Source organism: Babylonia areolata, chromosome 26, assembly GCF_041734735.1.
Source record: "Babylonia areolata isolate BAREFJ2019XMU chromosome 26, ASM4173473v1, whole genome shotgun sequence".
NCBI lineage: Eukaryota > Metazoa > Mollusca > Gastropoda > Neogastropoda > Buccinidae > Babylonia > Babylonia areolata.
The window spans coordinates 37,077,483-37,092,971 of NC_134901.1; the positions used below are offsets into that span (position 1 = coordinate 37,077,483).

Sequence of the window (15,489 nt, forward strand, 5' to 3'; positions counted from 1 at the left end):
TCAGTAGCATAAGCAGCATTAACTTGAAGTTGTGTACCTTGAAAATGGAGAGAGTTACAACATTTTATTGTTATTGAATCCCTTTTACTCTCATAGCCGCATTGTTCTTTAATCTTTGTGTAATTCAAATTTAAGTATGCAAAACTGATGTGCAAAAATATGTTTGTGTTCCGTGTGGTAACTAAATGATGCAGTTAGAATGGGTTTTTTTTTTATGTACATTTTACATGAAATTGTGTATGCAGCTGTGATATGTGAAATAAAAGATTAAGTTGCTTATGAAGGTGGTTCCATTTTGATTGATTTCCCAACTTGTGTATTTAAATTTTTTTTTTCCCCAAAAAACCATTAAGATTTGCCTGTGTAATCTACAAAAAGTTGCATATTGTATGTATGAGTATCACCTCCTCTCTCTCTCTTTCATTGCGTGCATCATCTACAAAGACGGAAAGTGGTTACTGCAATGGTGGGATTAACATTCACCAAAAAAAAAAGAAGCAAAAATCCCACGAAGGAAACTACAATCCGTCTCCCAACTTCAACCTCGAAGTTTACTGTCCTTGAATACTCCCAGACAGCAAAGTTATCTGTTTCCCTCAAAAACAAACATTCATTTAAATCACAGTTTTTTGGTGTGTTTTTTAAGTCTAGTACTCCCACAAAACAATAACTAAAACAAACATTCATTTAAATCACTGTTTTTTGGTGTGTATTTTAAGTCTAGTACTTCCACAAAACAATAACTAAAACAAACATTCATTTAAATCACCATTTGTTTGTTTTTCAAGTCTAGTACTTCCACAAAACAATAACTAAAACAAACATTCATTTAAATCACTGTTTTTTTTTTAAGTCTAGTACTTCCACAAAACAATAACTAAAACAAACATTCATTTAAATCACTGTTTGTTTTTTAAGTCTAGTACTTCCACAAAACAATAACCAACACGTTACTGACAACATAATATTCCATGAGAAAACAGTACCAACAACACTTTGCTCTGTGACTAACAATGCTATATTCCGTTACTAATTGATAATGATAATACTATATTTTGTGTCTGATTAACACTAGCAACACTATACTGCGACTGATAAATACAAAAACTGTATTCAATGACGAATGCTAACAACACTATATGACAAACTGATACTAACAGCACTACATTCCCTGACAAATTGATACTTAATCCTTTGAGCCCGGACCACCGCTTTACCGGTGGTGGGGAGGGGTGGCATAATCCCTGGCCACCGGTTGAGCGGTGTGTAAACACTTGTGTCGTGTTTTGCTGTTGGTTGACTTATATTGAAGAGCCAATCAGAAAAACCGTAATATTCTGACGTCAGTGAACGTCGTACCAACATTGCCGCACCTTTTCACTGTGTTTTGTGCATGTGCTTTGGATAAAAAAGATGGATTTCTACCATGAAGCGTGCAGAGTCTCAACCTGACACACCTCCTTTGATCAACTGATTCTGCATGCTCAGATTCATTTTCAACATCACTATCTGTAACAAAATCATCCAGTTCGAATTCCACCTCACTATCAGAGTAATCATTGTCATACCCTACTTCCAATAAATCATGAAGCATATCAATTACTTGCTGCGTTGTGTACAGTTATTTTCTCGCACATTTCCCTGATTTCTGCCCTGACGGGCCAGGTTGAGACTCTGCACGCTTCAAGTGTTTACTCACCGCTCAACCCGTGGCTGGACATTATGTCATTTTTCTCTGCCACCGGTAAAGTGGTGGTCAGGGCTCAAAGGGTTTAATACCAATTATTTGCAAATTTTGGCTCAGGAGCTCAGGCAGAAGGGTTAAAATTGCTCAGGAACTCAGGGCTCAAAGGGTTAACACTATATTTGATATCTAACACTGATTACACTGTTCTATGATCGTTCGTTTATTTATTTATAGTCTGTTCATCTAACACTGATTACACTGTTCTATGACTAGGTTAATATGAGCAACACTATATTCCATGACTAATCAACACTAATTACACCATGTTGCATGACTAATTCATATCAACAGCACTATGACTATCCAGTGACTAATACTGACATAACATTATGTGACTAGTTCATGCTAACAACATTTTAATCTATTACTGATCAATACTAATAAAGCTGTAATCTGTGGTTAATTTATACTAACACTAAATTCCATATATAATGAATAGTAGCATTTTAATCTGTGACTAATTGATATTAGCGACACCATATTCCATGACCAATTGGTACAAACAAGACCATATTCTACGACTGATCATTACAAGCAACCCTCCATGAATAATTAAAACGATATATTCTGACTTTTATTTTTATATATACTAAATTCAATGACTGAATAATACAGTCTTTATATCCCATGACTAATCAATACTAACAACATTATATTGTTAGGAAAAAACAACAACAGGCGCATAGCAAGCTTTGCACATGCACAGGGAAGCAAACTCGCCAATGGCCAATTGCAAATAACCCTTCCCCCACACCCCCCCTCCACACACACCACTCCCACATCTGTGTCATGTTCTGTGCTTTGGTCACTCTGGCCAGGTTGTGTTGGCCTGGGTTCCCGGACATGTTGGCATTCGTGGTAACGAAAGGGCAGACCTGCTGGCCAGGAACGCTGTAAAGAAAGAATTATCCAGATCCTTTGTACCATACACAGACATGAAGCAGAAGGTGAACACTTAAGGATCTTTGGCAAGAGGAGTGGAACACCCAGACGGACAACAAGCTCTTTCAGATCCGTCCAGACCTAAAAGAGACCCTCCCTTCAGGGGTGAAGAACAGAAAGGAGGAGTCTGTGCTGTGCAGACTGCATGCGGGGCACATTTTTTTTTTTTTACTCATTCTTACTTGTTGAAGGGGTAAAAGGCCCCTCTACGTATTCCCTGTGATGAGCCTCTCATCGTGAAACACGTGCTCCTTGACTGTTAGGATCTGCATGACGTTAGACACAGACATTACACGGCGGTTTCTTTGAAGACCTTGTTTCGTGATGTCCCTCCGTGAGCGCTGATGGACTTCTTAAAAGAAGTGAACATTTTTAACCAGATTTGAAGGTTTTAAACTATGGAAGTTTTTTTTTAACTTTGGAGTGGAAAGTTTGAAGTGGTGACTCGTTTTAATTGGTTTTTTTTACCCTTGTAGTAGTTATTAACGCGGCGATAGCCTTGAGATGGCCTTAGTGGTCAGCGAGGCTCTAAACACCATAATTTCATTTCACTCTGGCCAGGTAAACAGTGGACACAGATTTGAGAGCTGCAAACTCCCAGTGGACAGGCATGTGAGACTGTTCACATGGACTTAATGTGCTTCTTGAACTTGATCAAGTAAGAGGTAAATATGACGGATGTAAGAAGCAACAGTGAAAAGACCATAGCATGTTGGAAGGGGAAAAAAGGCACACACTTACAGACACACACACACATACACATACCCAAGCGCGACTGCGCATGCAAGCTACAAAGATGTAAACATTCCCCTGTACACAGAACATGTCATCACTCATGTTATGGGCCAGAGGCCTGACATACGATACTTTGGACACCCAAGCACGCGTGCACACACACACACACACACACACAGACTCTCTGTATTGCTCTTTCTCTCTCCCTGTGTGTGTGTGTGTGTGCATGCATGTGTTCACAAACTTCGAATTTGACAAGCAATAACCCCATCTTCAATGAAAGGTGAAAAAAACACTGTCAATGTGTCACAAGCAGCCTCTACAATTGATAAAAAACCACCCTCCATCCATGATCCATTCATCTTCCCTTTCTCCCGTGTGTGTGTGTGTGTGTGTGTGTGTGTGCCTGCATGTGCACACGCTCATGTGAGTGTGACAAACATACTGAAGCAATTGTATACTTGAAAAATAACACTGCACTCGACATTCTTCTCAACAGACAGTATAGTTTTGAACACACACAGTCATCATCACGCCTTGTCATGTACTGTTGCAGTGACACTGTCACACTGTCGTACGCAGCCAACCCCCTTTATCCACCGTCTCTTTTGGGTATTGGGTAACCTGCAATCAGCCACAGACCCCCTGGTGCTGAGCAGGTGGAGAGAGGAGACAGGGTAATGACGGTTATCATGGCCTGACTGAGCTGGTGTCTGCAGTAAAGAATCTTCCTGAACACTGCAATTGAGGCTGCAGCAATAAGCATTAGTGTTGTTTAGACCGTGCCAGTCTGTGATGGTCACAAGGCCTGAGGTGTTACAACACTGTCACTGGATGTGTAGAGATGTTTCTTAACAAGGGAGACACTTCATGAAAAGACTTGAGCTGAAACTGAAGTCAGAAATAGTCGGGACACTGTTTGTGGACAAGTTAGATATTTCTGAGAAGAAAAATATTGAATGAAAAAAAAAAAAGAGAGGAAAAGTTGAATAAACTGACAACAACAAAATAAAGCCTGAAACTGAAGTCAGTACAGTTTTGATATTTCTAATAATGAAAGATTTTTGCTGAAAGACGGTAGTTTCCAGGCAAATATGCATACAAAGCACCAGCAAGGTGTGCTTTTGTGGGCGACGCCGCTAGTGTGTCTGTGGCTTTGGGTCCACTCGTGTGCAGGTAAGCTGGATGACATTGACAATTGGTGTGTAAACTGATAAAGAATGGAAAATAATATTAATGGCTATTTATGTTGTATTCATAATGTGGATTTTGATGTTTAACAACTTTCTAAGATATTCATACAAACGAATATTTATTTTCAAAAACCTGTGTATTTATTCTCTCAGTCGATGTAATAACATGATGCAAATATAAATACATAGGACAAAATCTATGCATGATCTGACCTGTGTCTCTAGTCAAGCTGTCAACTGACAGGAATGATACAAGTTTCCCCTTATAAACCACCCGCCTCAGCTTTGTTACAGGCATATAGGAGACCAGCATCATCTGGGATGTCATCAGTTCAAACATCATCAGATCGTTGAGGGTCTTTTTTGTTGTTCTTCTTCTTCTTTTCCTCCTCCTCCTCTTCTTCTTCCTCCTCTTGTTTTTGTTTTTGGTTGTTGTTGTTGTTTTTTAGAAGGGGAGGGGTGTGTGTGCGTGGCTGTCTGAGTCTGGCTCTTATAAGAAGACTGGGACCAAATAGCTGAGTATCATCCACAGTATGCATATGCCTTAAAGTGTTGCACATATTTCATGACCAACACTGACCATTTTGCTAGATCCACAGGGACGTTTAGTCTAGAGGTGTAAAATGCAGTTCGGTCATGTACACTCAAAGTGGATTTCTGTGACATCAGTGTTGACCATACCAAAGCTGAACAATAACCATTCCCCCAATAAAACTTAAATTTACATTGATCAGATATGGGAATTCATGATCAAACTGATAGCTTCTGTCAAGCATCACTGTCCTGGTACAAAGTGTTGATCAGACTGACAACTTTCTGCAAATTGCTGGCATTGGGACTGAGGCGAATGAACATTGACTTGTTTCTATGCCAGTCTGAAACATCGCATATAATAGTGGGCAGCTAACAAACAAAAATAATGGACACTGCAGCTAAAAAAAAAAACAACAGAAGTGGAAGCTCAGATAGCTGAGAGGGCCAGATCGATGTTATCAGCGCACTCAGTGCATGTAAAAGAACCCACGACAACAGAATTATCAATAGCAAAACTCTGTAGAGGAAAATCCACTTCAAGCTGATAGTAAAACAATACATTTGGAGGCAGAAAATCAAGGAAAAAAAGTGCCTCTGGAAAGATGGAAAGTATTAGCACACACGTTACCAGAGTCTCTGTGTGTGTGTGTGTGTGTGTGTTACTGCAGAAACGTCATCCTCATCACCTTTAGGCAACATTTTTCTTTTCTTTACATTGAAATAGTAATCCAGCTCATTATATTGCAGTTTGCTTAACCAAGCTGTGGATTAATTCACACTATTTTTGTTTTTACAAATTTTGATATCATCGGTTTGGAAAATTCTTTTCCCATTTGATAGAGAGTGAGGAAGGGAGAGAAAATAAAAGTCCTGTCACAAGAATTATTTCCCATGTAATTGTGGCAGACAACATTAATTTTGAGAACAAAACATCGGCAAGATCAAGATGTTTTTATTGAGGTTGGTATATTTTGACTCTTTAGAGGATAAAAGAGGGAATGAAAGATTTGTGCAGAAAAAAAATACTGGAGGAAGAGAGGGCTTTCGTCGGTGCAGCCCTGTGTTGGAGGCATGTTAATTTTATATGGAATGGAAAACGAATTCGAATAGTATATATAGCTACTCGAGATCTAAAATGTAATATTGTTTTCTGTTAAATCAGAGTTTGGACAACTCAGAACTCTCTTCATGTTAGCCTAGGGGTTGAGGGTGGATATATGTCTGTCGTTGAGGTTTGTGGTATTTTTCGTTTAACACATGCATGCACACAAATTGCCAGTAAAATTGGTTCCTAGGATGCTAAAACAGGACTTAACCGGTTTGTTGAATGTTTCCTTTGTGGGAAGGGGACACGTACACGCACTGTATTTTACCACAACTGAGCCAAGACTTAAAACCGCAAGCATGAAGATGACGACTGTGACAAGGATGCATGAATTTATAGCGGCAGAATAATCAACTTGATAATTGTTGCTGTCAACTGGATGAAGATGAAGAACGATTTCCCTCTTGACCAGGGCTGGAGCTGTCCCCATGCGTCAATGGCAATTTAGATGCGCAAGAGCTCACAAGCGTCAGCTTGACTTGTGGGCACACCTCACGTTCACTGTGGTGGAAGATGTACCGTGGCGCAGCTCGGGCCACCACAGTGGCCACTTGCGACAACACACAGTGCGTGTCTCAGGGCAATGCAACTGATGTCAAGGCTGTCCGAAACAATGCAGAGACCAGTGTGCTGACAGTCAACTTGTCAACACATCGAGATCACAATGTGAGGCTTGAGTGCTTCTCTCGTCACCGGTTGTCCTGCACCGTAAGATCAGTCTGTGAGTGGGTGCATTTAGTTGCACTTGGTTTGTTGATAAGTTCTTTTATTTGTTTATTTGTTTGCAGCTTTGTTATTTCTTTGCTGAACAGCTGTAACTGGTTAGCCTGTTATGGATTGATCAGTTTATTGTGTGTCTGTTTATATATTTATAGTTGTGTGTTTTATTGAGTATGTGTGTGTATGTTGTGAGTGTGGGTGTGCGTGTGTTGTATGTGTGTGTGTGTGTGTGTACATGTATATATTATATGGAGTGGAGTGATGGCCTAGAAGTAACGCGTCTGCCTAGAAAGTGAGAGAATCTTAGCGCTCTGGTTCGATTCACGGCTCATCCGCTGATATTTTCTCTTCCTCCACTAGACCTTGAGTGGTGGTCTGGATGCTAGTCATTCGGATGAGACGATAAACCGAGGTTCCATGTGCAGCATGCACTTAGCGCATGTAAAAGAACCCACGGCAACAAAAGGGTTGTTCCTGGCAAAATTCTGTGGAAAAATCCACTTTGATAGGAAAAACAAATAAAAACTGCACGCAGAAAAAAATACAAAAAAAAAAGGGTGGCGTTGTAGTGTAGCGATGCGCTCTCCCTGGGGAGAGCAGCCCGATTTTCACTCAGAGAAATCTGTTGTGATAAAAAGAAATCCATCTCTCTCTCTCTCTCTCTCTCTCTCTCTCTCTCTCTCTCTCTCTCTCTCTCTCTCTCTATATATATATATATATATATATAGGTGTGTGTGTGTGTGTGTGTGTGTGTGTGTGTGTGTGTGTTCTTCGACTGTCTTATGATGATCTTATGAGATAGACTATTATGCCCGTGGACTACCAGCATGGCCACATACCAAGATGCCACCTAGAGGCACAAGAGTGCAAACACAAATGATCATATTCATGTTGTTTGACATGTATGTGCATGCGCGCGCGCACACACACACACACACACACACACACCAATACACACACAGTGACAGAGCCAAAGTGATAGAAATACATGAAAACACAAGGAAAATCAGTTAACAGCCACTAAGTTTGAAACACAACAGTTCTTTTTTTCTCCACCCACATTTTAGGACGCTGTACATTATTTCACAATGACATGAAAATATGTACATAACATTGTAAACATATTGTAAAATGATTTCAATTTCTGGATCAGATTATTCCAGGCCTACGCATTGCAAGTTTCATGTGAGCACGGGTGATATGCAAGTGTCTGGAAGCTGCTACATCCCCAAGATTTATGCCAGTGATGGAAACTACGTCTGCCAATGGTCTCGTCACATTCATGACAAGGTAAAAAACACAAACATCAAGGCATATTTTTATTTGAAGGGATGCAGATGTGGCAGTGGAAGAGTCGGAGGAGGGTGTAGGAGGTAAAAAGAAAAATTAAAAAGAAAAGAAAAGAAAAGAAAGAAAGAGCAACAAAGAAAGGAAGAAAGAGGAAGAAGAAGAGAGAATTAATGGTACGGTTTAAAAAAAAAAAAGCACACATTATTGTCGTTAGTTGGGGGCTTAGTAGGTGGTGTCCTAAGTACGTTAAATCAGAACAGGCACCACTGAACACCACTGAAGTGACTCAGCAGCAGTGCAGGGTCTCCTCTGGTGTGTGGCCTCCTGGCGACCTAATATCGATAGTTCCCTGTGGACTGCCGACGCTGGAACTGACGGAATAACCTGGGTGTGGCTGTGTATGGGGGAATACAAATGAGCGGTGTTGGAGTAATGCCAATGAAACAGTGCAGATTAAGGAGCAGCAAAAAAAAAAAAAAAAAAAAAAAAAAAAAAGTAACAATAGCAAGAAGGAACAAGGAGTAGGAGTGAAAAGAAAACCCCGATAGAATCAGAAGAAAAGAAAATGTGATTAATACAATGATAGCAGAAAAAGAATAAAGTTCTAGGAAAAAGGGAAGGAGAAGGGAGAAAAAGGAGAGACAAGGAAGAACATGTGTTGGGGAAGATGGGGACGAACAAAAACAGATGAGGCTGAGTGTTACGGACAAACTGAGAATTCAGCACAATGAACATTTATACACATTGGACTTGACAGCACTGAAGGAATTAAACCAGAAGACAAAGGGACAGGACAAAATTGAGAAGAAAATGATGAAGAAAGGGGAAGATGAAGAAGTGGGAGTGGGGAAGAAAAACTGGAAGGCAAAGAAGAGGGAAATGTAGTAGTGAAAAAAAATCAACAGCAGCCAAAAAACATCAACAAAACAGTGAGGATAACAACAGGAGAGAAGACATGGTCATCACTCAATAATCGTCACCAAGTTGATGCTGGCTGTGAGGCAATCATATTCCGACTACGCATGGGGCACTGCCGCCTGCGAGACCACATGTACCGAATAAAGCTGTCACACACTCCCGACTGCCCGTGTAAGACAAGCCCACAAACCCCGGAGCACATCCTGCAGTCCTGCCCCCTGTATCAAGATGCACAGACGCAGCAGTGGCCCTATGGAGCCATACTGGCAGAAAAGCTCTGGGGCACCAAAGAAGATCTCATCAAGACCACCACCTTCATCTCCAGCATAGGACTGCAAGTCTGAGACCATGATCATGGGGAATGCAGAAGAGGAAGAAGCTGGCTGTGAAATAGAAAAGGAGACAAGAATATGAAAGAAAGAAAAGAAAAAATGCCATTGAATCTAGGTAAACTATAATTGAGGTTTGAATCTCTTTCTGGTGATTTCACATCTCTGTGGGAGTTGACTGAAGCATGTACCGTTTGGGTTGGCTATATCCTTGGGATGTTTACTTGAGAAATAGAATTTACTTCGATCAGTTTGGGTGATAAGATGTGAGAGCTGAAGTGTGTATACTCTGGTGACTGTTGCTGTCTCGCTGTCAGTCCCGGTCTCCCTCTCTCTCTTTTTTTTCTTTTTTTCTTTATGTCAGATAATTTCTCTTCATTCCTCATGATGAGGATGGGGTATGAAATGAAGAATGAGGGAAAGAGAAAATTCAAGAAAATAAAGCTGTGTTCACACTGAAGACTGTTGATTTTCAGCATCAGAGTGTAATGAATGGCACTTTCTCCCTGACGCCTTTTGTGGACCTGACAACCAGCCGGACTTACCAGAACGGCACATGCTCCTTCTCATCTTCGCTGTTTCTCTTGGAAGGTGTCTTTAACTTCAGCCTTCTCTCCCATCCTGGGTCAGAAGTATACATTGCCACAGTCACTGTTGGTGAGTATTTGTTAGGTATGCTTTTTGACTCACTTGTGTAAACAAAGTGAGTCTATGTTTTAACCCGGTGTTCGGTTGTCTGTGTGTGTGTGTGTGTGTGTGTGTGTCTGTGTGTGTGTGTTTGTGTGTCCGTGGTAAACTTTAACATTGACATTTTCTCTGCAAATACTTTGTCAGTTGACACCAAATTAGGCATAAAAATAGGAAAAATTCAGTTCTTTCCAGTCATCTTGTTTAAAACAATATTGCACCTCTGGGATGGGCACAAAAAAAAAAGAAAATGAAGCCTAATTATATGCAAACTGCATTTACTGTTATATTTATATTTTTTTGTATTCTCTAAACTTGGCACTTTGATCTGATATTCTGACACAACAACAAGAGCAGTCATTAATATCATTTTTTGTTCAAACAGGAACTTCTTTTGCTAAGCATGGAAGTTTAATTTATTTTGCAAACGTTTTTGGTGCAGATAGTAAAAAAGGGAAATTACTCTGTAATTAATGCTAGTTACATATTCATTTGATCAAATGTACATTAATAGAAATGTATTTTGAAACAGTGATTTTATCGCTAGTCTAGCTTCATAGTATGTATATATCAAATGTTGATCAAAAGTCAAATGAGGCAAACAGAATGAGAAATAGTAAACAACCAATAAGTACTGATACTGTCAGTGAAACAAAGGCACACAACTTCAAGCCACTACTGCTTAAAATGTGTTTCCCATCAGCCTGCTTGCAGGTAGATAAAGTGTACACAGAAATAAACCCAGAAACTTCACCAAAAAGGAATCTCCAAGTCTGTGCAGAAATGTACAAAGGCAAATACCATGTATTCCAGACTAAACAGATCCCCTTTGGTCTGGAAAAATGAACGCAAAACAGACAAAAGCTAACAAATATACTGTAACCTCCCAATGTTCTGGTATTGTTAGAAATAAAATAGCAATGGATGTGTGCTTGCAGATAGAGATGCATCACATAAGTACATCTTATTGTTTTTTTTTTTTTTTTTTTTTTTTTTTTTTTGTTTTTTTTCCAAACATTTTTATTCAATTTTTACATTGTTAAACACACACACAGAGAAACAAAAAGAAGTACTACTACTAATAATAATAGTAATAATAACACAGCCACAAGAACATGCTGGCAAAGATCAATGAATCAAGATCAAATATAAGGTCGCCGGGCACAGTCGAAGGAGTCTGATAAATTGTAGGTTGTCAACCTCACAATAAATGACACATATGTGGCCATACTTTAAATTGCATAGTAAGATACAAAATATAGTAATAACAATATCAGAACTGTATGACAATATATATTCTTATTTCAATTTGTATTAAAAAACAAGGATTTATATGGAGACCATTTGCTGATAAAATCATTATAAAGAAAGTTTTTCCTAGCTATATATTCTTCAACTGTATATCTGTATTCCAATTTTTTTATGAAACCCTGCAGAACAGGTTCAGTGCTGTTCATCTTGCGTTGGTGCAAGTATTGTTTAGCCAGCAACAAAATGAAATAAAAAGTGGGATCAGTGACTATATTTTTGTCATGTCCAAGTATGACTAATGGTTCAGTTAATTGCAAATTTTGAGCATTTGGGCATCTTTCGTTAACCAGATCCATTAATTCTTGCCAGAAACGTTGGATGGTTGTACACTGCCAAAACATGTGTCTAATACTATCTTTCATTGTGTTGCAAAAACTACACAGGTCATTGTTAAGTACACCCATCTCTTTAAGTATAACATTTGTCCCAAGGCATCTGTGCACAATTCTGATCTGAAACCATTTCAGTTTAACATCTGGAATCTTACAAATGTACAAAAAACATTTTCTCCAGTCATGAACAATGTTGAGTTTTTCATCCCATTTTGAACAACACTGTGGATGAACACCATTGTCTATAAGTATGTCATAATAAAGCTTGGAACCTTTACATATGGACATCAATTTCTTGAAAATTATAGACATATTTAAGCATTGATCATTATCTATGGTTATGTTCTTCTTTTGAATGTGCTCTTTTACTGCCGATATGTAACCAGCAAAAGTAAGAAAATTGATGTCGACATTATATTTTCGTTTGAATTCTTCGTAAGAAATAAAATGTCCATTTTCAAGCAAAAAATGTGCAATACAGTATATACCTTTATCTATCCATGTTTTTCCCCGAATAAATGTTTTCCCTATTTGTATTCTTCGATTATAAAATACTGGTTCTGCCAGAAGCTCAGCAGAGGTATTGCAATCTATTTTATAGAAAAATTCTTTGTATGCATTAAATACATCTGTCCAAAAAATATTTGTTTGAGCGAAAGATGATGTTATTTCTGGCCCGTATTTATGGATATCATTCAGCACAGGAAAATTAGCCATGGCAATGTTTTTCCATTTATGATGCGTTTTACCCACTTTCCGTATCCAAGTCAATTTTAGAGAGGATGCATAGGTTTTTAATTCCGGTAATCCCAGACCACCATTTCTGATACTTTTATGCGCAGTTTTTCTATTTATCTTATCATTCTTTTTGTTCCATACAAAACTATAACAGTGATTTTGTAAAATGCGAAAAAAATTGTCAGGTGGGTTAGGCAGTAAAATCCACAAATGAGTCAGTTTAGACAAAATTAATGATTTTAGAACAGCTATTCGTCCAAGGGGTGTTATTTGCCTTCTTATCCATACTCTAAATAATTGTATAACATCTGCTAATTTTTCAGAGTAGTTCATATTTGCACAGTTTTGTAAATCATTTGTAAACCAGATTCCTAGAATTCTAAATTTTGGTGGATTCCATTCTATCCCTAGATGCTCCATATACCGAATATTAGAATTTTTACTACTTCCCAGCCAAATTGCACTTGTTTTTCCAAAATTCATATGTAGGCCTGATTTACGCCCAAACGTGTCCACTATATGCATGCATGTCTCAAATGATTTTTTGTCACCTGCTAAAAGAAATTCAGTATCATCTGCGTATTGAGAAAGTTTGTGTTCCATATTGTTGATCGTTATACCACGTACATCTTCATTTTCTCGTGTCATTATTGCTAATATTTCAACACACAAAACAAAAAGGTACGGTGATAGTGGGTCTCCCTGTCTACATCCCCGTTCTACACTAAACCAGCTAGAGACTTGCCCATTTACAAGAACACAGGATCTGATATTATTATAAAATGTTTCTATCCATTTACATATCCCATTTTGGAAACCAAATGCTTTTAATACTTTAAACATAAAATTCCAACCAACTGAATCGAAAGCCTTCTCAAAATCGATATTTAACAAAAGTCCAGGTAGATTGTGCTCTTCTAAGTAAGCTATTGTGTCATAAATCAACCTTATATTGTCACCTATATATCTATTCCTGATAAAGCCAGTTTGGTCTTCTGCAATAAGTTTGGGCAAGACAGTTTTTATACGGTTGGCTATACATGACGATCCGATTTTATATACGATATTTAACAGTGATATTGGCCTCCAGTTCTTGATGAAGTTTCTAGGTTTGTCTCCTTTAGGGATACATACAATTATTCCTTGTTTTTGAACGCAAGAAAGTTGACCTTTTCTAAAACTAGTGTTTAATGACCTTACAACAAAATCACCTATTCTGCTCCAAAAACACTTAAAAAATTCTGCCGTGAAACCATCTGTACCAGGACTCTTATTGTTTTTCATATCTTTTAGTACTAAACTAGCCTCTTCAAACGTAATATCGCCCTCTAAATCATGTGCTTCATCAACATCTAAACATGGAATATCTTTTATAAGTTCGTTAATTTCGCAGTCTTCAACGTTTGAAGTTTTATACAAATTTTCATAGAAACCTTGGACTTCTTTCAGAATTTCTTTTTGGTTATTTAGAACATTGCCATGTGTATCATTTAATCTAGCCATATTCTTGCTTATATAATGACGTTTTTCTAAATTACAGAAATATTTAGTTACTTTTTCCCCATCTGCTATCCATCTTGCCCTTGATCTTAAAATTACTCCCTCTATTCTTTTCTCCCGAATAACTCTCAATCGTTCCTTCTTAGCTTCTATATTCATAACATCTTCCTTACTTTTTACTTCTAGCTTTTCTAGTTGCTGAATGTCTTGTTGTAAAGTATTCTCCTCTTCGTTTGTTTTCCTTTTCTTCATTGTTGCATAAGAAATAGTCCTTGATCTAATCTTCATTAATAGAAAGTCTAGGAATAGATCATCAGGTACTGACAACTGTAAGTCTTGAACTGGAATAGTATCCACTGCCTCTCTTAAATACGGGCTAACTGCATATTCCTCTTTAACCTTTTTTATCTCTTCATTAATTTCGTCTAAATAACCCTTATCTTTTAATAATGAGGAGTTGAATTTCCAAAACGTGTTCCGTTTACATTTGTTATCAAATTTTAGCCTTAACAAGATCATTGAGTGGTCAGTTCTATATCCGTAATCAATATCTGCATCTTCAACGAAAGAAACTACTTGATCTGAAATGAGAAAAAAATCCAACCTAGCTTGTTGAAATGGATTAGTTCTTCTCCATGTGTATCTGTGAACATCTTGATTTAGATCCCTCCAGATATCGTTCAATTCTAATCCGCTAATCATTTTTTCTACTATCTCTCTAGCCTTTGGGTTGTTAACGTTTCTATAGTTATTATAGTCTCTAGATGGGTCGAGTACTAAATTAAAATCTCCACCAATTATTACATTACTGACATTGAAATCTTTAATTTTTTCGCTTAAAATATCATAGAATTCCGGGTCATCTCTATTTGGACCATACACATTTACAAACAGAAAGTCATTTTGCTTAATTTCGGCCAGTATCATAATACTGTTTCCCCCATCACCCCTATAAACGTTTTTTACCTTGAATTCAAAATTGTTATTAAATAGAATAGCAACTCCTCTTGCGTTAGATGCATGGCTTGCGAAGTAAGCTTGATAACCCCACTCAGAAAGAATATAACATTCCATATTTTTTTCAAAATGTGTATCTTGCAAAAAATAGATCGAATATTGTTTATTTTTTAAATAATGAAACACATCTCTTCTTTTTTGACTATTGTTCAGGCCCTGACAATTAACTGAAACAATTGATAAAGAACTATCCATATTGCATAAAACAATCAGTACATTGATCAAACAACCCACTAGGTTCATCAACTGAACCGACGACAAAGAGCACATGCTTATCACAAGAATATCTTTGAGACAAAATGTCAAATGGATCCAGCAAACATTCAAACATGCATACAAAAATATTTGATATAAAAATCGACATATAGTTACATTTACACATACATCTGAC

General features: G+C 37.9%; 1 protein-coding gene across 2 annotated transcripts in view; it reads left to right on the forward strand.

The window, feature by feature from the left end:
- The first annotated feature begins 4,109 nt into the window (after positions 1 to 4,109).
- The window catches only part of LOC143300432 (uncharacterized), a 59,577-nt gene continuing 48,197 nt past the window's right edge, over positions 4,110 to 15,489 (forward strand). Inside the window, exons 1-4 of one of the 2 annotated variants that reach the window (XM_076614084.1) lie at positions 4,110 to 4,600; positions 6,669 to 6,977; positions 8,130 to 8,266; positions 9,990 to 10,170. In XM_076614084.1, coding sequence (XP_076470199.1) covers positions 4,519 to 4,600; positions 6,669 to 6,977; positions 8,130 to 8,266; positions 9,990 to 10,170 — 709 coding nt within the window. In that variant the 5' untranslated portion in view covers positions 4,110 to 4,518. Of the gene's footprint in view, positions 4,601 to 6,058; positions 6,112 to 6,668; positions 6,978 to 8,129; positions 8,267 to 9,989; positions 10,171 to 15,489 lie in introns of those variants that run through there. The other variant, XM_076614085.1, reaches the window with a different exon arrangement.